We start from the raw sequence: 24,224 nt of genomic DNA on the forward strand, positions 1-24,224 counted from the left end.
CTCCAAGCTTAAGATGGAGGTCTCCCACATTTCTATATGTATATGTATAGATATGTATGTATAGATATAATTTTCACAGTACAGTTGATATTTTATAATGATTTATGTACATTATTCATTATGTTTGAAAAAAATATTTGCCTATTATGTAATATTGTAAAAATTATTATACTTGTATATACTTTGTTTTTGTTTTGAAATGTGGAAATAAAATAAATCAAACTCAAATCAAATCAATTAAAAAAAAGTATTCAATATCCCATTTTTCTATTTGAATATTAGATGGGACCGGAAAGTGATTGTCTGTTTACCTCAACAAGTCTCTAGACAAGCCCCAAATTTTCTTTCTGATGAGTCAGATCTTTGAGAAGTAAACTGAAACTACCATGATCAGACTCATTAAAAACACAATCGGCATTCCATAGTCATGCGTTACTCATTAACTCATCACGCCCTTGTAAACAAACGCATCCCCGTTGCCAACATGGTACGGTCCAAGTTGAACGCATCTCTTGAAATACTGGGCCTACATGCTCACAGCCATCGATCTTTCGAATAAAGCACCAACAGACTTGAGATACCAACTCCAACCCACACTTATCATCATAAAAATTGATAATTGTTTGCCCATTTACCAAAGTCCACTTATTTGCCCTCTAACCTCCGCGTATGTTTGCCGCCATTTTTGCCTACCCCTCTCAACACATTCTTTATGATCGGTTCTGCTTCAATCATCTCCCTTCGTCTGCATATTACCAACGGGGAAACATATAGGCCTACTTTTGGAAGGCGCCATCGAATTATTCTCCACGAACTAGTTATTTGAGAATCTGGTCTTTCATTACACAGGAAAACGTTATCACAATGAATTGATACAACGCATTGGAATATTTTGATGATTTTAGCCTGGAGCCTTAAATTCATGCCTCACTCTTTTGAGGATCTGTTCTGAAATCTGAAATGACCATCATGATTGGTGTTAGGAGAAAAAACTCATTTTGTACCCGCCTTCTTTTAATATTATGCTTAGCTTGGGTTGCCAACTCGGAATGTAAGTATAACGATATAGTTGCACATGTGATGTTTAATTGATCAAGTAGGCCTACCTTATGAGTAACATACGAAGCTATAAACTGGAAAAAATGTTATGTGTTAGTTATAAAAATAAAAAAAAAGCATGATCATTACTGTTATCTTTGTCGAAAGATCACTAAATATTTTACTTCTTTTTTAAATGCCATGGTAATGATTGGAATGACTCGAATGAACTTAGATTTGAATATCTAGAGACCCACGAAAACGACTCCAAGTCGAACGTGCCATTGGTACTAACATAACGGAGGCGTCGTGGGCGAGTGGTCTGTGCGCCTGACGAGACACATGACAGTCCGGGGTTCGATGCCCGTGAAGGCATTCCATTAATCCTATTTTTATCCTACATTCAAATAAGTACAAATGCTAAACGCATTATTGGTAACAATGTGAGTAATATTGTTATCTGTCTTAAGTCGGTTTCGAAGTTGTGAACATGGTGTGAGTGAAACATTAGCCACTCGTCATGATATTCTACAAAAACAACAAAACCTGTAAGCACTTTAAGCAAGGTTGTTACGGCTATTAAGTAACCTGTTGTGTCATTATGAATGGAAGAACAAGCTAAAAAAACTTAATTGTATAGATCATGAAACGAAATTTTACATCGAAAGGGACCGCTTTTGGAGCGATCTGCATTGTGCATGTTTTACCTGTCGTTTAATTGACATACGTACTCTACATTAGGATGGGTCAGCTACAAGAGGTATGGTGGTTAAAAAGATAACACAGTTACCCACAATGCACTGTAGGCCTAAATGTCCACGATGTTAACATGGGGTGGTATTCTGGAACTTTGTCATAACTTTTGTCATAAATTTTCTCATGTCCAGTGCCAGCTTGTGTTTCAAGAAGAACATAATTCCAAATGATTTTAAAAATATATACAAAACGTAACTATCCCATAAATGAATGGTTTACTAATACCATGAATTTAAAGAAGTCTATGGGGGGAGCTTTTGTCATTTAATTACTTTGTCCCCTGGAATGAAACTGAGATGGATGTTCACCGTTTATTTTAGTAGATTTGATTTGTATTTATCTTGGAGATGATTTCGCCATTTCTGGTTCATTACCTAAGCCTACATGAAAACACAACACACATGACAAACAACCAATCTGCATGATTTACACATACAGATAATGTGACCTATATTCAATTCAATCACGGTTTATTTTTTTGTAATAAAAACAATACATGTTACACAGCCTGAAGGCTGAAATGAGCATGTTTACAATAAAATGTTCACAAGTCATACATGGGTAAAAGCAACAATTACAATTTAAATAGGTACATGTAAGGATTTGTGATGTACATAGAATATTTTTTAAATAGCAAGTGTACATAAAAATTCATTAAATATGATAAAATATAGTGAAAAAAGAACTATGTAAATACAATATTAAAAAGTTATGAATATTAGACAATTACAATTCAAATACCAATTGGATTGAAATGGATAATAAAACAATGGCAAAAAAGTTGATTTCAAGGCTATGAGAGTAAATAATTATTCAGAATTTAGTAAATCAATGAAATATGGTATTGCACTTTTTCTAAAACGATCCGTTTTGCATTTTATCTGAGCAAAGTTTGAAACAATTCTTATGAAATTAAAACGTTTTTCCTTTTTGGTAGCCAGTTATAACAGTGAGGGTTTTTTTAAGAGATTTAGCAAACTACATACACATATTTTTTCTCCTTCTCTCTAGACATTCTAATCCACATTTCAATGTGACATTATGGGAAAAGGGGTTACCTTTTTCAGATTACAATTCTATTATTCCGAATGTCGATTGATTTATAACCATTTTGACTAATTAGTGAAAACATTATAAATAATTGCGACTTGCATCATTTTGGGGTTTTGGGGGTCGCATACTTATACACCTACAGTGTACAAACCTCAATTATGCTTGAAAATGTAAAATGTAATCTTTTAGTATTACATGATCAGTGGCGTACCCAAGGTTTTTCCAAAAGGGGGGCAAATTTTTTGGAGGATATTTTTGTCCGCGAAATAAATTTGAGAAGCAAAAAAAGTGTATTCAACCGCAAATGAAGGACACTTTTGTTTTCATTGCAATTTTACATTTAAAATGGTTAATTTTGCTTCTTAAAGGGGAGGGGGAGCACGTCCCCTGGATCAGTGGCGACTCGTCAGGGGGGGGGGGGCATGGGGACGTCCCCTAAATGAGTTGGGGCAGTCTGCCCCCCCCCCCCTGCCCCTTAGGTACGCTAGTGTACACGATGTAATGTCTTAACTTCTAGAAAATACATTTATTAGAAAGTAAGTGTATCAAGTTTAGGTATAGTGATTCCCGGGTGTTGCAGCGGCTGTGACTTGTGGGGACCCCTGAGACAGCTGTCTTGTCGACATAATTATGAGAACATTTCAAAATCAAATAGAATGTACGTGTCATATACGGCCGGTGTACTAATCGTGCAATGTAGCGGGATTATTATATAAATTATATCGCATAAGGATACTATCATGACCGTTTATAATGTGTTCATATCCAATAACTGTCGTTTTATAACGGGTTGATTTAATCGATTGGCATTGGTGATAATACATTACCCCCGTCGGACAAGAAGTTAAGAGAAGCTATATACTTCAGAAATTCGTATCACATTGACCATGTAGACGGTTTCAATTAACGAACTTTCTCATCCTATTTGTCATAATAATGGCGCTGTGAAAGTTATGCAAAAGCGTACAAAGTGAAGCATGCCTAAAACAGCAAGTACAATCATAATCGAGTTGAAATGTTATATTCTTTGTCTGTTCCGTAATCTCTCTGTACACATCAATCATAGCTACTCTTTTCTTAAAATGTGGTATAAAATACATAACTGCCAAACTTATCAAATTATTCCAGATTTCTTAACAATACTGGAATAACATTCTGACAGCCTATATTATATGAATGAAAGTGATACCGTCTGGAAATAAATGAATGGTAGGAGTTTATTTTGCGATCTTATGTACGTGCTGCTCTCAAAATAAATAAAATCTCCCCATTAATCAAACGATATTAACCTTTGATTTTTACCTTGTTCAAGTGAAACCAACAACAATACACGAATGATATTCTACAACCTTCCAGGCACTCAGATCCACATTCAATTCGGTTTTATGGCTAAGAAAATAAATCCTCATTAAAAACAGAAAAATAAGCAAACTTTGTGAGCAAAAAAAAAATATATAGAGGTTGAATTAATAGTTTATTTATATTAAAGGTATTAAAAGGAAACTCTCGCCTAAGAAGAGAAGGAGAAGAGTCAGTATAGAAGTTTCACGGTACACCGTGTATTGTATATTTCTTAAACCTGACCATATTCATAGTGAAATGTTTCTGTTTAATTCTTTCTTTCCCCTTAGTATATCCATTCGGTACCGGTAATGGGGACACCACTCTCAGAAAAGAAAACGATTATGCAGAACGCGTGACATTAGATAGAGCATTTCCATTCGGTGGGAAATACCACAATGTATTATACGTAAGTATGCTAAATTGAAGATTCGTGCAAAATAACAAGTACACTGCAAAAGCTCCGTTGTTTATTTAACACCAGCCCGGAATATATGTATATCCACACCAAAGAAGTATTGAAACATCACCATTTTGGAATCGGACCGATGCTGTTTTAATACTAATTGGTATTGTATAAACACCTTTCTGGTGTAATATTAATACCGAAACCGGTGTTCTTTAACATTTCTCTGGTGTACACATACATTATATGGATTTCGGGCCGGTGTTAAATCAACACCGGAGTCTTTGCAGTGTATATTAAAGTGATAGTGATGTAATATAGTAAAATGTTGCTGATTCATAATCTTGATCTATGCCTTTTTGCTGAAATTGTGATGACTTGGATCATTTGGAAAATAATGGAATTAAATTTCAATTAGACTACTGCAGCTGAGGGATTGTCAAGGTATTTTTCTTTTCATTCACATCGTTTGAATGAAAGTTAAAACTCCAATTATTAAATAGTTACTTTTAAAATCAAAATCACATTTCAGGCATCTAAAAGTTCGGTCTATTCGCTTTATAATGAAAATCTAGGTTGTTAATCTATTTTGTATTAATTCTGTACTTTTCAATATATCGTGACATCGATAATTCTCTCTTTTTTATTTGTATATTTTGTGTTTTTGCACTGCTGTTTAATAGATAGGGGACAATGGCGTTATCTCGTTTGAAGATGCAATTTACGTGGAGTCTACCGATGCTAAGTTTAGAAATTTACCAATTTATTACGATGCAGTAAGTATTTCCTTCATTGTAATCTACAAATTCTTTTAATTAATTTAGAAAACATTCCAGAATAAAAACAAATCTTGAAGAGGAGCAAACTGACCCAAAACGCCGAGGACTCTCTTATTGACTAAGTGTTATACAAATCTAGTCTTGAACTACACCTTTTGAAACATGGGAGAAATATTTATTTATATTTATATTTTCATTCTTCATGAGAAACTGAAATGTTATTGTGAGATAAGTATATGCTTTGAAACTTTGAAACAATGATTACTGGATGCATGCACTGAGCCATGAATTAGTGCACTTATCACTCAATTTGTCTTTTTTCAAAATGTTTTATAATGGGTCAAAAACCTGTTTGAGTAGTTCAGGACCGTAAAGTAGCGCTTTTGAATCTCCTTGTTCGTATCTGTTTTACACCAAACGATAACCATATTTTTTCTTGTTATTAAAGATACATGTATATGAGAAGAACACTCTACATGTCAGGGTACGTGGGTGGAGTGCAAACGTATACTTTATAGAAATTCTAAAGCAACTCAAATGTAGGTTATCATACTCAATTGAAACACGATCTGAGCTCGTCAAAATATACCTCATTTCACAAATGTGTGTGCGTGTGTGTCTTTTATCCCTTGAAACAATAAGGACGAAGACGGTGTTGTAGAGGACCCGGATGCGATATTTCCATTTTGGGCAGACGTCGACATATCTGGTGACGGTGGTAATCTATATTATCGCGTTTCCACCAGTACGTCAACCCTCGACCAAGCTACGACAGACGTCCGCAGTTACTTCCGGAGCAATGTCAACTTTCAAGCTCAAGTAGTTATTGTCGTCACATGGGACCAAGTCTCATTTTACAACCAAGCTGGTGACCAAGACCCTGTAAGTTACCCTTTAGGAAAGAAACCATTCTTGAAACAAGAAACACCGTGGTGCTTGTTGCATATTGCAGATATCCTCCATTGCACTGAATTGAAAAAGAAATCAACCATCATTCTCATAAATGTGCATACATGTAATTTGTATAAGAATAGTTTGTAAAGTTAATTATACACTTGTTATAATACTTAATAAGTGAAATATTTCAGTGATTTATGGAATCGGGAAATCCTTAGAAGTTTTTCTTTTTTATACATTGGTCGTTCAATGTTTCAAGAACTAGAACTATCAATAAGAAATTTGATGGTTTCTGTATCTGCATGCTGACAGCACAGCACTATCATTTAATGTGATTGAATGAAACATATTATTAAACCACTGTAATAAAATAGAAATGTGGTTATCGATTAATGTATATTTCATTCTTTGTATTTCTTTATCTCGTTATTAAAAAACAGAGGAATACTTTCCAGGCAGTGCTTATCCATGATGGTCAAGAGTCGTTCGTTTTACTCAACTATGGAGACATCAACTGGGTAGTTGGGTCATTGATGCAGGGGGACGACAATACTGGCCTTTACGGTTCTTCCAAAATCGGCATTGCAATTGTAAGTACTATTAAAAAATCAGCATGTCTATTAAAACATGTAAAACGAGATATGAATCATCACTAGCGGCCAATGGCCAATGCACTGTTTGCATTTCATTTATTACAGTTAAGTGGATCCGGTACTATTGGGAAACCTCCCAAACATTATGGTCACGGTGAATTAGATGGAGACTTGTAATCCACCATGTCGCCTGGAAATAATTGAACATGATTCCACAAACAAAGTTACTGTATTCATATTTTTCTCGTAAATCATACATGGGGTCAGTTAGTTTGCTTTCAATAAAATTTAAATTAGAGTACAGTGATTTTTAGTTCTCCAAACGTTTATTTATTTTTCAAAACTTTCTATCTTATAATTCATTGGACGCTCGGGATTTCCCAGCCGTTGCGTCCCGACGTATAATCATGCGTCGCAGTTGAAGATGAACAAAAGCTGTGGCAAAAATAGTCAATCCTGACTGGTTGCCAACCAATGAAAGAAGAAGAAGAAGCAATGAAAGAACTAAGAAATACAATTTACACGTTACAGTAAAAGCATTTGATAGGGTGATGCACGGCATGGCCAGCCGCATAATTGATTTGTATGCCAGGGCGCCCTATCCAATGAAAGAGTCTGCACACGTCCTTTGCCATTCACAAAAAGACTCTCTCTGGTATTCGATAACCATCAAAGTATTTGTTTCGGCCTAAGTTTGGACGTTTAGTGACTTTCTGACACATTGAATAGCCTGCCCTTACTGTTCTAAAGAATTCGTCATCGGGGACAACCAAATTTCCAGAAAATTACAGCGTTTTCCTTAAAGGTTAAGTCACACCCAAGAAAAATCTTGATTTGAATAAATAGAAATTTAAGCATAACGCCGAAATTTTCATCAAAATCGGATGTAAAAAGGGAAAGTTGTGACAATTAAAATTTTCGCTTATTTTTAACCAAACAGTGCTATGCACAATGGAGTGGCATGCAAATGAGACAGTCGATGATGTCCTTCGCTTACTATTTTTTTTTTTTTTTTTTCAATTAAACATTTCAATTTTACAGATTTGTCAATAAGGGCCAACTTGACTGAAACATATAGTATTAACAATGATAATTCCACATGTTCAGGGAGGAAATAATCGTTGTTTCACATGACAATGAGGAGAAAATTAGAATATTTTATATGATAAAATACAAAACAAATAGTGAGTGGATGACATCATCAGTCTACTCATTTGAATACTGACCAGGATGTTCATACATGTATAACTATTTTGTAACATAAAGCGAAAATTTAAAATGTCACAACTTTCTTATTTTACTTCCGATTTTGATGAAATTATCAGTTTTATGGTTGTAGGATTTTTCTCTTTTTATTCAAATCAAATGCAAGCAAAGGCCTCGCTGGGTGTTTCAGGAAGGCGCGGACTCGTGCGTGAACTGAGCTGTTTGGGACATTGGCGCATATAAGATTGAGAAACAATTTGGAAATTTCATTGTTTTTATCCATCAGGTTGGGTTTTTGATGTCCGACGGTGAGATTTACGAAGTCTTTGACTACGATCAAGATACATTACAGGCTTTGCCTACGGACAGCAACGTAGAGGTCGATGGAGTCTACGCATACAAGGTGGACGGCAGTTCAATCATTGATCCAGTATGCAAAACTGGACCGGGAGCAGGTAATGATGGAGCGACAATAGCGAATAGATGGGTGGCATTGCTGTTCATAATGATAATTAGGAGGAAGAGGAAAGGGAGAAGGAGGAGAGTTGTCATGACTGCCGTAATTTCAAAGATGGTGATTGTGAGGAAGACTTAGATCAGTTTGGTTGATGTGGTAGTGTTCGTATTGATTATGGCGACGAAGACGAGACTGATGGTGGTACTCGATATGATTGCACTGCTAATGGGATGATACGAAAATATGACCGATGACATTGACGTTGAGTCTCACCAAAATTGGGAAGGAAAGGTGTAAAAAGGGTGGGACTAGTGATAAGGAGGATGTATCTGTGATAGGAAAATGACGACAAAGAAGGAGATAAAATGTGCATAAATTATTAGATTTCATGATAAGGGAAGTGTGGGAAATTGTGATGATGACGAGAAAACAATCTGCAACTTATGTCTGTGATAGTCAAAATATGTATTTAACGAATGCAAATCAACGGATTTTGAATAAGGGTCTACAACATGCGTCCATAGTAAAAAACTGCTATACTGTTAGTGAGTCAATGTTTTTTATACTCATGAAAACCCTATTCTCTTCAAAACCGTTTCCAGAATTGTCAATCACCCCAGCCCGTGGCGGTATGATGGGAGGCGAAAGGATATACCTCTATGGACCATGTTGGGCAGTAGAGCAAGTCCAGACCTGCGTGTTCTCCCATGGTGGTGAAATCATCCAGGAAGTCAATGCAACGGTCCTTAACACCAACGAGGCCTATTGCGTCCCTGACCCTTTCTTCCTCGTCGGAGAGGTGACCATCGCGGTGGTAAAGGCCGGTGACGAACTTGCTACTTCGCCTTCAACCATATATTCCCTCCGTGAGTATCAGAATAAACACGCGAAATACATTTAAATCCCAGAAATCAGATTTGTATATTCCATATTCCTATCACGCTATATACCTACATGTTTTCCTTTATATCCCCATTGCTAAGAGGGCAAACGGAGAAAACTCATTGACTGTACCATCCTCTATCATTCCTAGTTGAAAGCGGGAGATTAACGCCTACCATTACAAGAATGAACTCCGATTCTTCCAACTGGGATATGACCGACAACCCTCTTACTATTACTTGGCAACCAGACCAAGAAAGCTTTGGCAGCTCGGACAGCGCCCTCTCGATCAATGTTCTAGCATACCGCGAGGACAATCCCGGACCGCGATGGGAAACCGTCTATCTGATAACTAATAGCACGGCAGATGATGGCTCGCATACGTTCACTCCAACGGCACAACCGGAAGTGACAGAAGACAATGCATTTGGTGTGATCAGGATCACTGGGAATGCAAACGGGTAAGTTGTCACTTCAGTCAAGTCTACATATGGGTAGAAATTTCAAAGTTGACAGGCACTTTCTGAATCAAACATTATTCGAATGATATCTTCTCCCAAAGTTACACTTTCAAATATTTGTGATGGTTTGATCAATCAACACTGGCATACATTGTAAGTGATATTTAATCATCACTCCATCTCAACCCCCTTCCACATCCTCTTATTCCAGTGACAGCATTATCAAATCACCATTAACGTCCTGCATAATCTGTTCTTGTGTTTTTTTTTTTATATAAAGTTCGTATATTAGATCAATAAGATAGTAACATACTGTTTCGATTTTTTGTACGTCCCTTTGTAAAGAGTTTTCCACTTCAAGATAGAAGTCTTTCGATAAATGGAAACATATGCATCTATAATATAGCCTATAAAACTAAAGTACTTACCAAATATTGATACACACAAGTGGTATTATACTGATCAGAAATTCCATTTTTTTCTGCCTAAATTCAGTCGTGAACGTGTCCTATGGAGCGACATTCATCCCCTGGGTTATCTATTGGAACAGTCCTATCAGGATGACCCAGTTCTGTGGGCTACAGATAAATGCAATGAGTGGCTTACGGCAGACGACTCCAAAGGACCATTCATTGAGGTATGAAAAAAGGGATATCGGTGTATGCCGAATCCACAAGTGTATCACAGTTCTAAATTTCAGCTCATCTCGGCAGTTTTTAAACATTTATAAGGATGATTATTTTTTTTTCTAAACAGCCTTTAAAAATAAATCTAAGATCGTGGCATTATATTTTGTAGAGTTACATCGCCTGGTGATATCCTAGGCTTGCTTTTTGCCCAATGTAAACACTCAAAGAGACCACCTTAAGGCTTTTAGATTTGCATATATCATGATCTCAAGAGTCTTCACTCTTTTGAGCTCTAAACACATTATTATACCGGCACTCTCGAGGCATCGGCCCCATCAGACACCAGATTTGGAATCTTTGAAGCAATTATGGCGATAAAAGAATATCAAAGGACCTAGCACCTTTGGATGAGGAAGCGAGCTATCTCAGTCGTCTTGAACAAAAATTCGTGGGTTCAAGTCCACCAGGAGCAGATAAATGAAACATGCGTTGTGTGTAAACATGCCCCTCCCCTGTTTCATAGGTGCAAGCTATGTTACAGTGGAGAACATCCCGTCCCTGGGATAGGACGTTAATTGGGGTCTAGTTAGTAATAGAGTCACATTCTTTAAGAACATACTGCACCATTCGTATTGTATTAGAGTAGGGGAAACCCTTCGGCCATAGTGATTCAGTGCGATTTTCGCCTCCCAGGCACAGGTGACTCCAAACATATAATAATGATAATAACATTTTATGCTTTCCAATTGCAGAACCTTCCGGCTTGTCCGTGCACCTTAGACCAGGCAACACAAGATGTTGGGACCTTCGTCACCGACCCCGCCTGCAATACTCTGAGCACGGAAGCAAATTGTGCGGAAAATGAAGGAGCCATATATTGCGTTCTCAGCGCTTATGCAAGGTTCGTTGGTTTTCTCGATAGCTCTGTCGTACTTGTTTTTCTTCAATTTAAATTTCTTGTTTTCTTTTTATTTCCCTTCTTGTCACTGTATTCAACTCTTTTTTTCGGGGGGGGGGGGGGGGATTCTACCCGTTTGTTCCTCCACTTCACAAGATACTGACATGTACAGGTACTACTGTCTCACGACACTACATCAGGCAAGCATTATCTTATCCTGAAACGTTGTTAGACAACAATATCTTCATCTGATCGTTTCAAGTGTCAGAAAACGGCCAGCTATCTCTCTAGATGGTATATAATGACGGAGAACTGCCGAATGTCAGATACTTTTTTTCTAAATGTTATAAGACGTAATGTTAGACGGTCAGTATAGACAGTGCCTTGAATTCCCCTAACTCTTTAATTTGGCTTCGTCTTTCTTCACACCTCGTAGTCTTTTATGGTTGTTGTACCCGATGGTGGTTTTATTCTAGTTATAGGTGGTGTAGCTGGTAAAATTGGTGACGAAATATGAATTACGAATTACTAAATACATAGGGTTTTCTTAAAACCCTATGTAGCTTCTGTACACCACACACCCTGTTGTACATTGGTACCGAGTATGTAGCTAAACATACGCCTGTCCAGAATATGACACAGCAAAAGTCATGTAAGTCTTTGATATTATTGCACCATCCTGAGATTGGTAGCTAGCGGCACATACTCCCTCTGTGGTCCATCATACATACAGTGTACGCAATTGCACCATATTACCCATCATCAGGACCCCGTAACACAAAGCTAAGTGATTAATATCTTAATGAAATGGCTTATCAAGATCATCGTTGTGCATTTTGTTCTGTAAATGGGCTAGGAATTGTTCTTTCAAACTAGCAATTAATCGCTAACCTTTTGTCTTACAGGCAGAGAATAGGAAATATCTACTGCGATTTACTCGTGCAAGTGTTTTTTTTTTCCTCTTTTCTTTGTAGTCGTATTACTATGTCCGGTACCAAATGTTGCTATGATGAAAACAATCTTCTGATGCACTCTGGTGACACGAGGTATGCAGGTATGGCAGGCCGATCACATATTCGAGGAGCAAGTCCCTACAGGCAAAGAAATCTAGTTCCGGAACTGTCCCATTGGTCCAACGACGTCATTGCCAAGCACTTTTGTTGTGGATGGGCTAGTGAAAAGGAATGCTTCGAATACACCAAAGTGAGACCAACCACTGATTGTGTTGCTTACGAACCACCAACTATAGGTAAATATTTGCCTTTAATCCTGTTCGTTATTGTTTGCAATACTTTGACAGATGCATTTCAGGCTCTGAGATTACTCGTTCATAGTTGAAACTTACCTCAAACAATTGTAGCTTTCTTTAAACTGGGCATTGATAGTCAATAAAACATGAACAAATGGTGAGCCTCATTATTCGTGTTAATTACTCTCTTAGCTTTCTTCATTATAAAATTGTTAAATTACATTGAATAGAACTTTATTTTGCTTTCTTCTCCGCCTTCTTCTTCCTCTTTTACTGTAGCTTCCTTCTCCTACTTAGTTTTTTTTCATCTATTTCCTTCTCATTTCCTTATTCTCTGTTAATTTTCTTGTTATTCTTAGATTTGTTTCTGCTTGTTTCTTATTCTACTCTGACCCCTTGTCATTATCCTATTTCTAATCCTCATCTACTTATCCTCCACCACCTCCTCCTCCTCCCCCTCAATATTCACTTCCATATTCTGTATTATCCCCCACATTGTTCTTATATTTCTTCTTTTCTGCTACCCCATCTCATATTTTAACCAATGTATACTTGTGTTTACGTGGTCTCACTCTCCTATCGTCATCATTATTGCAGCATTGTCGTTTGGAGATCCTCATTATATCACAATGGATAGGACTAACTTCACATTCAACGGGCTAGGGGAGTACACCCTACTTCGTTATGCTATGAGTGGGACTAAGACAGGTCCATTTGACTTCGAGCTCCAGGGGCGACAGATAAAGACACTGGATAGCAGCGGTAAGATGATTTTATTTCGTCAACACTTAAAACATTAGGATATAAAAAATGAAGATTGACATTGTATATTCTTTTATATGTTTGAAAGGTTAAATTTTTCTTTTTTAGTTTATCATGACACTTTGGCCTAAGGAGACAGAAAAAAGGATATTGGTACATTTTGCTCTAGAATTAGCCAAATTACATGAAACAAAAATGTATGCCTACATGAACTTCATAATTTCAAATTCAAAATACAATGTAGGCCCCATGGAAAACTGTAGCACCGGTACCATGCAACGAATAATAAGTAATTCGCAATAAATGTATTTCCTTAGAAAAAAAAGTTTAAAAAATGTTCTCGTAAATGATTATTAATTTAAACAGTTGATATCACTGTATGACTTGTGTCGTATTGACCAACCCCCCCCCCCCCCTTCAAATCGTGTTTAGTGTTCTATAATTGTGTGCTTTTCTTTTTTCCTACGTTTAATTTATTACTGGTAGGAAATTTTATGTTTTATTAATATTATTATTAATGTTGTGCTTATTATTTTTGTGACTATTCAGCCTTACAAGTTTTTTTTTTCATTACCTTCGTGGAAAGCCACACAATTGATTTCGCATCAACTCACATTCAATGTTTCTTTGTATTTTTTTATCTTATTTGCGAAAAAACATTGAATTGAATTGAATTTTTACGCCACTGAAATAGATTATCCGTCACATCACCAATGTTTGATATGTAACATGTATATTCTGTCTTTCCATGTGGAGGAAAATGCAAACAAACAATTTTCAGTTACTTTAAACCTCCAGGTAGGGAAGTTGATGTGACCCAACTATCTTCGGTCGCAATGCAGGACAGCGGTTCGGATACCATCTTTGTGGAGGCTAGCGCCAGCAGCGGTATGGACGTTTACAGAAGGGGCACGGAAGACAATGCAGAATGGCAGTCGGTTTACTTTTCACAGCAGACCTTCACAGATTTACAAGGTCAGGGGAAAACAGACTCGCTTGCAATTTTACTTAAATTTGGGGAGTTGGAAAGCATTGCTATAGATAAAGCCCTTCAGAGACCAAATGTTAGTTATTTGCTCTTTCTGTTATTTTGAATTTTTCGTTTCTTATTTGTCATCAGATTTCGAAACTTCTTAAGAATCTAATTTTCCATATTGCCTCAAGTCTTTAATAACTTTTCAGTTTAATTGAAAAAAGCAAATAAAAAAGTGAGAGTCTTTAGAAATGCAAAAATGGTGAAACATCCATAGACAGTGGCGGACCGTGACCCGAAGGAGACAAATGATTGGAGGGGCACTGTATTGTTTGTGAACAATGCTCTGCCCCTCCAATGTTCTATCTCCTCCGAGTCACGGTCCGCGACTGTCCATACACACCAAATAAAAAGTGAGAGAGTCTTTAGAAATGCAAAAATGGTGAAACATCCATACACAGTGGCGGACCGTGACCCGAAGGAGACAAATGATTGGAGGGGCACTGTATTGTTTGTGAACAATGCTCTGCCCCTCCAATGTTCTATCTCCTCCGAGTCACGGTCCGCGACTGTCCATACACACCAGATATAACGATGTAAAAAAGTTGTGATATTTACAACCTCACGATCCTCAACGATTTTTTTTCAGGCTGTGCCGTGGGCGTCACAGAATTCCAACTCGATGTCGAGATCCACGGTGTCGTCGTCATGTTCAAGGAAACCGGTATCGGCGTTGCAGTCAACTACCACGACGGAATGCTTGCTGTACAACCAATCCTGCCGTCGACAATAGATGTAAGATGTGCTTCTTTTCACCACAGTTACACACGTGAATCTGACTCGAGACCTACCAAAGGCATTTTGTTATTATACCAAATACATACAACATGTAAAATCTGTCGTTTTGGAGTCAGTTTTGGTGGTGTGGCTCTGATATTCTGTCCGCTTTATGTCAGGGAAAGTGTTGGCAATACTGATCTCAACCAATTCAGCTATTTCAGTAGCTTTTAATATTTTTGGTTCGGTATGAACTAGCATTTCATCTATTTTTTTTTACTTTGGATAGTTAATAGTGCTAGAAATCTGAAACACAAAGTGTTCAATTTTTCATTACATTTGGTGTTAATTGAGCACTCTTAAATTTGTAAAATTTGTCAGCACTAATAATCAAATCATTTTTTTAGAATCGTTTTAATATTGTTATCATCATCTAATTATTGGTGATTAGGCTTAGTGTTATTAATGATATCATTATCATTTTATATTATTATTATTATCACTATTAACCATTTGTAAAATGAAAGGAGTAGAAGTAATAGTCGTATTATCATTATAGCTATTGCCATTTTTTATCATCATTGTAATTTTTATTACAAAATAAATATGGATATCATTTCTATCTTAAAAAAAAATCATATATGTTTTTACTAGAGCGAACATTTGTCTGGGTTGCTAGGCAACATGGATGGTGACCCCAGCAACGACATGGAGGCAAGAAATAGTAACACCCCACTCGAGGATCCGACAGATGAAGAGATCTTCCAATTTGGCCAATCATGTAAGAAAAATCATGATGACATTACTCTCTTGCGGGTGTTTCTTGTTTATAATATTATCAAGTGAACTTCAACATAATGTACAGGCCCTTATCGTAGTCTGGGTGAAGGGGGCGTTAGGGTGCTCTAAATGTCCCCCCCCCCCCAAAAAAAAAATAAAAAAAAATAAAAAATTATCACAGACTTTTATTTTCACAGACTTTAATTTTTTTAACTGAGAAAGATTTTACTCCTTACATTATGGGGGAGACACAATTGTAGATGGCAAAGATGGCCAACTTTATTTTTCATTCCATGCTTGTCAACAACAGCAACAACAATAACATATTTCACACCCCCCTCCCCCTTTCCTAAAATTGGGATCCGCCCATGCAAAAAAATGGACATATTAAGAAGGGGAGAATGGGCCCGGGAAATTCCCTTTTCACAGTTTTTTAAGAATTCACTTCTCTCTAGCTGAATTATACATGTAATCTGAGTTCTAGTCTATCGCTGCTTTCATATCTAACCTGGAGGTTATATTGAAGTTGAGTTCGTTTCTTACGTTGAGTTTATCTTACGCTGGCTTCGAATCTATAACGTTGAGTATATATCTTACGCTGAGTGCGCATCTAACGTTGAGTTATAATCTTCTCGTTTTCTACCTTAATTCATTATCTAGCCATGGGCGGAAATCTGTCCCAAAAAGGTAGGGGGACCGGGAGCTGGAATATTTGGCAAGCAAAAAAGGGGGTTCACCCAAAATGTGAGGTAATTTAATCCAAATCACATGTATATTTCGGTTGTGAATGATGTATTGTTCTCCGTCATATGTGACCAAAAATAGTAGGGGGACATTTGATATTGAGTCCCCATCCTTTTTTTTTGGGGGGGGGGGATTTCTGCCCGAGTTTCTAACACGTCTAACGCTTAACCTTATTATCTATTTTAATTCCTACCAGGGGAGATTGAAGCAGATTACACCCTATTCCGATACGTGTCAAACAGGGACCATTCCCACTACCACAACACGTCATTCGTTCCTCGTATGAACGTAGCTCTTCCAACCCTTTACCCACCATGTAACGACGTTTACCAGTGTCTGTTCGACTACGAGGTGTCAAATGACGATGGGGACTTAGCCCTGGCTACATTGGATGCTTACGAGGACTTTGAGAGCAGTTCGGAAAACATTCGTAAAAGTAAGCTATAAAACATGAGGTTTCCCTTTCCCATCAAGGTTCTATGGAACCAGCTTCCAGTGGAAGCGAGGATTTCTTATTCAAAAACATATACGCTTGCAGAGTTATAACTAAACCTAGGCCTATATTTTCTCTTATTATTGTCTATGTAATTTACTACTCTATTTGACAATTGATTCTTGCAAAAATACATGGAAAAATCAATAATTGTGCTTTTTTTAATTTTGCTTTCAATATATCCTGTTATATATTCATCTTTAATCGTTTTATACGATGCATAAGCTAAAAAGTATTTGCATCGGAACGGTGACATTGATATTTAATGCATATCTTCCTCATTTTGTTATTTTTTCAGAACCTCTTTAAATAAAGTATACTGCTGGAAGGGCCTCCCTGATAAAACAAACTTCTCACAAAGCGATATTCTTTCAGCACTTTTAAACTCACACTCCCAATATTCGAAACTTCTTCTTCATCTTGAGATGGACTTAATGTCGATTTTTTTTCAATTCGTAGCGTATTTGAAAAAAATATCTTTCTTTTCTATCCGTAGTCGACGCATGCCCGTATCTGATCACACCTTACAATGGCACAAAGTCGTACTCGTCAGATTCGAATAAATATTTTGAAGGCGCCGAGGTCTCATTTACCTGCGGTGAGAATTTATTGATGGTTGGCTCATCCTTCAAGCGATGTGAATATGACATGGAGGTAGGAAGTCTTGTATGGACCGGATCAGAAGGAGATAATGAATGCATAGGTAAGAGCTTTTGACAATGTAGTAGGTTTTGCGCAGGAACAAACTCAACCTATATACCTCTATGTAATGAAGGTTTTTTTCAATCATGACTTCATTAAATTCAATATAGAGTTCATGTTGACAAATATACCAGGTCCACGGTTCTATTCTGAAACCATGGCAGCTCCACCACAAACATACAAAACATTAATTTTATTATAATCATATTACACAGATATAACATATTCAAATCATAATGTCAAAATGTTCATTTTTGAACGAATTACGTTAAATTAGGTTATGTATTAATGCTAAACACCCCTTTTCCCCTCTCTTCCTACTCTGTCTAGACTCCCGTCCCCTCCCTCCCACTCCCTATACCCTCCCCCAAAAAAATTACTGTTCTAAATTATGAAAGATGGTAATAAGGGCCGTTTCTAGTTCGTATTTTTGGGGTAGAGTATGAATGTTAAGAATATGAGTTGTATATTATACAATGGGTGGCCATTGTAATCAGTATATACCACTTACTTCTTTAACATTAAAACGCAATGTTTAATAAACTTTCCCCATGCTTGAGCTTTTCGTGCATAAAATATTGTGAAGGATGACATTACTGAAATTTTACATACCGTTTGGCAGAATACGGTGGGGGATTCAGTGGAATTGCATTTTCTAAGTAGCGTTTTCAGGCGTTTTCTGTTTGTTTGAGTATGTGGCCCATGGCCCCTATTTCGATTGCAAAGGGAGTAAGAAAAGGTTAATAGTGGTGATGAAAATAATACCAATAATGGAAAAACAGTAATAATGGAAATATAAAATTTGCCTATCTTAAATATCGTCTGTATGCAAAAACGTTTTTTTTTTCTTTTAGCACTGAATTTGATTCCGATATAGTATTAAAATAGAAAAAGATGAATATAAAAATTAGTAAAAACTCTTTTCTTTTATATATTTCTTATTATAATTATATTTTGGTAGTATGGTGATGTCATGGTTTTCACATTTTTGTTTGTATGCACTTTCATTTCTATGCCCTAGAATCCACATGCGGCGTCCTGGACACCCCTGCAAATGGTTCCATTGCTCTAAGCGAGGATGGCAGTACAGCATATTTTGCCTGCCAGGACGGTTTCACGTTGAGTGGAGCCATGCAGTCGGTATGCCAGGAAGGGGTATGGTCCAGTGCCGCCCCGACATGCATCGGTAAGTTTACCTCCCCAATATGCCCTTTCCTACATTTTTATCACATTTTTTCCATTTCATTCCAATTAAATGACTGAAACCCCACCTCGGTTCATTTCTTTTTTTTTTTGTCACGTAGGTCTATAGCGGGCATGGTCCAGAAGTAAAATGCCTTTGACCTTAGACGCGCAATATCTCTGTGCCCATGGATGGTGTGTGCGCGGATGTGTTCTAGTGTATGTTGATAGGGGTGTGTGAGTGCGTGTTTATGTATGCTCTGGTGCGTGTGTGAGGATAACGAAAGAGAGGAGGGAGAGAAAGCTACTTCAGATACAACATGACAGAGTCGAAATTTTAGGTGAGAAGAGAGGTGAAACGGCAAATTTATGTATGGTTTCATTATTTTTTGTTAGGGATATTTAGGTGCGCGTGCGTGCGTGCGTGTGTGTGTGTTGAGCAGTACTTTGTCAGAAAGAGAAGCAGAGGCGTGAAGGGGGGTGGGGGTTAAAGCTGTCTATGTGAATCACCCTCTACTCACTACAATCAATTTGATAACAATCATTCTTTGCCCAGAAATATGTTTAAAATGGTTAGGAGATATCAAGCGATATGATAACCTGAAGTATATTGTGTGCAATCTTTTAAAGTAAAGTACGGACAGAGTAAATGGCATGGAAAATGGCAATTTGTATCTAGCAAAATAAACTGAAACTTCCGAGCGCTCCATATCAGCCTAACAGGGTTGTGATATCATGTCAGAAAATCAGATTTAGATGTATGTTTACACATTGAAATGTGCTTTCGAATTTTGACGAAATTGTAATATGCACTAATGAACGTTCAACCTAGATGACCTACCCCGTCCAACCACCCACAGGCCCCATCTCATACCATGCATACAGTTTAATAACCCCACTCGGTTGATTCTAGCCTTTCTCTGTCCCCATTTCTCTGCCTGTACTAATCCTGTTGGCCCAGATGGCGACATCGACCCCGGTGACAATAACGCCCTCGTCATCGCCCTCAGCGTGGTCTTTTCACTTATCTTTATCGTACTCGTCGTCGTTGGCGTCTTCGTGTTCCTCCGATATTGGCAGTACGGTTCGTTTAATACAGAGAAACAAGCGTGAGTAGCTTTCTTTTTTGTATTTAAATAGGGCTGTTGTTTGATTGTTCTCGTGGGTGTATTTAGAATTATGAGGGACTCAGCTTTAATACAAAGATGTTGGAATTGTGATAAAACTCATCTTCGAACAATCTCTAATGGTTTGGTCAAGAGATTTAAATTCCAACCATTTTAAATTGTAGTTAAATTTTTTACATCTCCCGTAACTCTGTGTGAGAACAATTGCGATATTAACTGAGGTTAGGCCTCTTCTGAAACCTCAATTGCAAATTCCTGGTTGGTCTCCGAATAGTATACAATTCATTCACTTGACAAGGTAATTTAAAAAAACACCTCGTAATCAATTGTTGATTTATATCCGAAGCAACTTAACCAATTTTAATTGATTTGCTGAGAGCAATTTATCAGTGCAATCGTCTTCAAATTACACGAAGAAACGCTTCTCACAGCTAGTATTTATTGTTGAATCATTAGGTGAGAAGAGACTTGAAATTCTCAAATTGAAATTAAGATAATTATCATTGATTCGTCCAAAGCCACAATCAGTTGCATAACACTTTGATAAAATTATTACGTATGTCATAGGTTTAGAGAGGTAATACATTTCAATATTCATGGTCAGGATTTCGATAAGTGAATTGATGTTACTAGATTATTTTATAATACTCAGTGGTGATTTTATGCTAGCTAGATATAGATGATAAATTGGTATATGAAATGTTATGCTCAATGATGCTGATAAAGTTTATGCTATGTTCATATAATCATTTAATCGAATGAATTAATTCATGAAGACGTTTTCAATGCCATTCACACATAAATGCATATTTATATCTTATATTTCCTATCTTACGAAATGCTCAACCATTCACGTTGTCATGGTTGCATTGATAGTTAAATTAGGGATCTTTTTTTCTGGCAGTTAGTAGCACTTTTGTTTCCTGTCCCTCACTGGCTTCTTCCCAACTCCGACATATTTTCTTCCCCTTTCCTTTTCCTATCATCCATGAACTACACTCCGCGTACAAACAGGCCTAAGGTTTCTACCAAGGAGGCAGAGGTCAACTGGGGAATGGAGAACGACACCGGGAGTTTGGAGCATATCAACACAGCAGACGTCCCGGCAAAAACGCCTCAACCATCCAATGAAACACCTTATTTATAGTCCTTGGAAATCTCACAGCCTTCGCTCTCAATGAAATACATGACATTATTGGGTTGGTTGGTTCACTGCCATCGATTAGTGTGACTAGTAGTCAAGTAGACCAATTTCGAGAGAATATCGACTAACCCATGGGAGCTATGGCGACGGCATATCGTGACATGTAGGTGGTGCTGGTCGACTGGCGTTTCGGATTCGTCGAGGGGTTGTATTCACCAGGGCAGGTTGACAGGTAGAAGACAGTAGCTCTGGCGTTTCATAGACCACAAGGTGAACAGTATTCATTCAACCAATTCCAACCAGGGAGCTAGTCAGTAGATCAAGCACCAACCAGGACTTGATTATTCGAAGTTATCGATGAAAATATGTAAATATAAGTCCGATTGACAGATTCGAGGTATAAATTCCAGGCCTATACCTCAATTTATTGTTCAAGATTTTGATTGATTAATACGATAATGTTCTTTTCTCGCAGTTGGTTAGTCCCTTTTGATATATGTGATATTTGGTTAAATACCTGAAGAATGCTGTAATTGAACATGTACTTCCATTACAACAGCTTTGTAGCTGCCAGTGCATTACATGACAGCCGAAATCACATTGAGTATAAATTTATCCTGGCATTAATTGTCATATTCATCTGTTTCTTTTTCTTAGAATTTATGCTATATAAATATACAAACAAAATATTATCGTTACATTCCATTTTCACCAAAGAGTTGTTTCCAAATTAGTGTTGTGCTCCGTAGTGCTTAAGAGTGTTTATTGTATTCCAGTTATTCCGTCTGTTACATTCAGCTTTAGTTACGTTTCTTTGTTACTCCTTATGCAGTTAAAGCAATAATACAAAGAAAGACAAATGCATTATTTATAGAGGAGGCTATTGAATGTCAAGATTCAGATAAAATGCACATGTCGCTTTTGTACAGTTGTAAGTAGAAGAAATAGAAATAGATAAATGCTGATAAGCTGTAAATAATTCCAACGGTCATAAACTAGTGTAAAAAAGTATTAAAGTGATAATAGATAATAAACTATGTTAGCACAATATATATTTGCTTTAAGAAAAATAGAGATATTACTGAAATTAATCAGCAACTTTTGTATGTACATGGGTTGGCTACATTCTTTCCAAATCACTAATAAACATGAAATGTGACTCCTATTTCGAAAATAAATGTATATAGTTATAAACCTGTAAAAAAGAAAATTGACTCGGAAGATAATGTGAGTTTTTCATTCCAATTTTCAGAGAATATCAGAGAATAATGCGGTTTGGCACAAAGTGCCAAACCGCATTGTATGGTTGTATGTGTTACTTTATGATATACTTTTAATATGTATACAAGTATTCCATTAACTTTTTTATTACTGGGAAATGTTAATAACGTGGAAATACTGAATCCCATGACTTCAGAGCGTGTTGATTGATGATTGCTGGGGTAAGTCATCAGGTCTGCTCTCTGCAAATATTAGGCATAGTAGAAGAGGGAAGAGTTGGCCTTTTCTTGTCATTGTCTCTGTCGTGTTACTTATCAATGAGAATTTTGCGATGGAGAACGGGAACGTTCTCGAGATCGCGAGGTACTACAATAGAATTCAGTAAAGAATACACAAACAGGTAATGTATATAAAAAAAACTCAAATATTCACCACCGCAAGTGAGGGCTCTGTCTCGTTCTCTACGTTGTAGTTTGTCCGAAAAACGCCACGGAAAAAAACAGAACGTGGAGATAAGTAACGTTGGTGCATTCGTGGAAGAGGAACTTATTAATTAGTGCGTGTTTCTTATTATTATCATTATTATTAAATCCTTATCAAATTATCGTTCTCTGGAACAGTCCCACAAAGTTCGTCTAAATATAAATAAATTGGAGATCAGCGAGCATTCAAAATCATGTGCACGTATTCTTTTTACTAGTGTAACATACACCTAGAACGAATAGAATCTATACATGTCATGCATGTATATGACAAGTACCTATGTGTAACCACTTTCATCATGTGATAGGGCATTTTGATTATCTGAAGAAAAGAGATCAATAAACAAAAATGTGTTCTTGATCATGAAGGCATATAACAGTATGACCGTGTGTATGTAGTGAGATAAAGCTCTACACTGCCAAAACTCCGGTGTTGATTTAACGCCTGCCCGGAATGTATAATGTCCACACCAGAGAAGTTTTGAAACAACACCAGTTTGTAATCAAACCGAAGCCGTTTTAATACTAATTGGTGTTGTATAAAAACCTATCTGGTGCTAGACCAAAGCAAAACTGTGGGTTTTTAACACTTCTCAGGTGTGGACATGTATATATTCCAGGCTTGTGTTAAATCAACACCGGAGTTCGTGAAGTGTATAATATTATATTTAGCTATTCAAAGAGAAAGACACAAATAACCAGCTTTATAGAGTATTCATTTGTAAAGAAATAATTTATTTTGTGGTATTTACATTAATCCATAGTAAACACTAGTATTGTTATATTTTAATCTTAAATGTTGATTAAAAATAAGTTTGAAAAATACGAGTTTTTTTTTCATTTTTATTGAAAGTATTTATACTTATAAAATAATCAGGGAATGCAGAATAGGTATTTACCTTTATACCATAGCAAATTGTTTCACATTCCATTTATATCAGATAACGATCATCCCATCGTATTATATAAGCCTTGCCACAAAATGTCAATCAAAACTTTACTAGATGCACGAATAAATAATAATTTTGCAAGAAGACAAATTGTCAGATTCCTTTGTACTCTTACAACTAATATGCTAATTACTTGGTATTCTATGCATATACATTCATTCTGGATTTCATCATTGATGATATTATTCGAGTGGATGATAAACTATTTCCTATTTCATATAGCCATGCTTGAAACAACGCAG

General features: G+C 36.8%; 1 protein-coding gene across 6 annotated transcripts in view; it reads left to right on the forward strand.

Annotated features, from left to right (window-relative positions):
- The first annotated feature begins 531 nt into the window (after positions 1–531).
- The window catches only part of LOC121420474 (sushi domain-containing protein 2-like), a 34,938-nt gene continuing 11,245 nt past the window's right edge, over positions 532–24,224 (forward strand). For 5 of the 6 annotated variants that reach the window (XM_041615119.1, XM_041615122.1, XM_041615121.1 and 2 more), the window contains exons 1-18: positions 532–1,051; positions 4,479–4,597; positions 5,278–5,370; positions 6,016–6,255; positions 6,711–6,860; positions 8,356–8,524; positions 9,129–9,392; positions 9,560–9,869; positions 10,365–10,506; positions 11,251–11,399; positions 12,371–12,645; positions 13,243–13,407; positions 14,206–14,382; positions 15,030–15,175; positions 15,812–15,938; positions 16,878–17,117; positions 17,671–17,877; positions 18,898–19,062. In XM_041615119.1, the coding sequence (XP_041471053.1) occupies positions 961–1,051; positions 4,479–4,597; positions 5,278–5,370; positions 6,016–6,255; positions 6,711–6,860; positions 8,356–8,524; positions 9,129–9,392; positions 9,560–9,869; positions 10,365–10,506; positions 11,251–11,399; positions 12,371–12,645; positions 13,243–13,407; positions 14,206–14,382; positions 15,030–15,175; positions 15,812–15,938; positions 16,878–17,117; positions 17,671–17,877; positions 18,898–19,062 (3,229 nt within the window). In that variant the 5' untranslated portion in view covers positions 532–960. Of the gene's footprint in view, positions 1,052–4,478; positions 4,598–5,277; positions 5,371–6,015; positions 6,256–6,710; positions 6,861–8,355; positions 8,525–9,128; positions 9,393–9,559; positions 9,870–10,364; positions 10,507–11,250; positions 11,400–12,370; positions 12,646–13,242; positions 13,408–14,205; positions 14,383–15,029; positions 15,176–15,811; positions 15,939–16,877; positions 17,118–17,670; positions 17,878–18,897; positions 19,063–20,019; positions 20,168–21,199; positions 24,060–24,224 lie in introns of those variants that run through there. The other variant, XM_041615125.1, reaches the window with a different exon arrangement.

This window comes from Lytechinus variegatus, chromosome 8 (genome assembly GCF_018143015.1).
Source record: "Lytechinus variegatus isolate NC3 chromosome 8, Lvar_3.0, whole genome shotgun sequence".
NCBI classification, from domain to species: Eukaryota; Metazoa; Echinodermata; class Echinoidea; order Temnopleuroida; family Toxopneustidae; genus Lytechinus; species Lytechinus variegatus.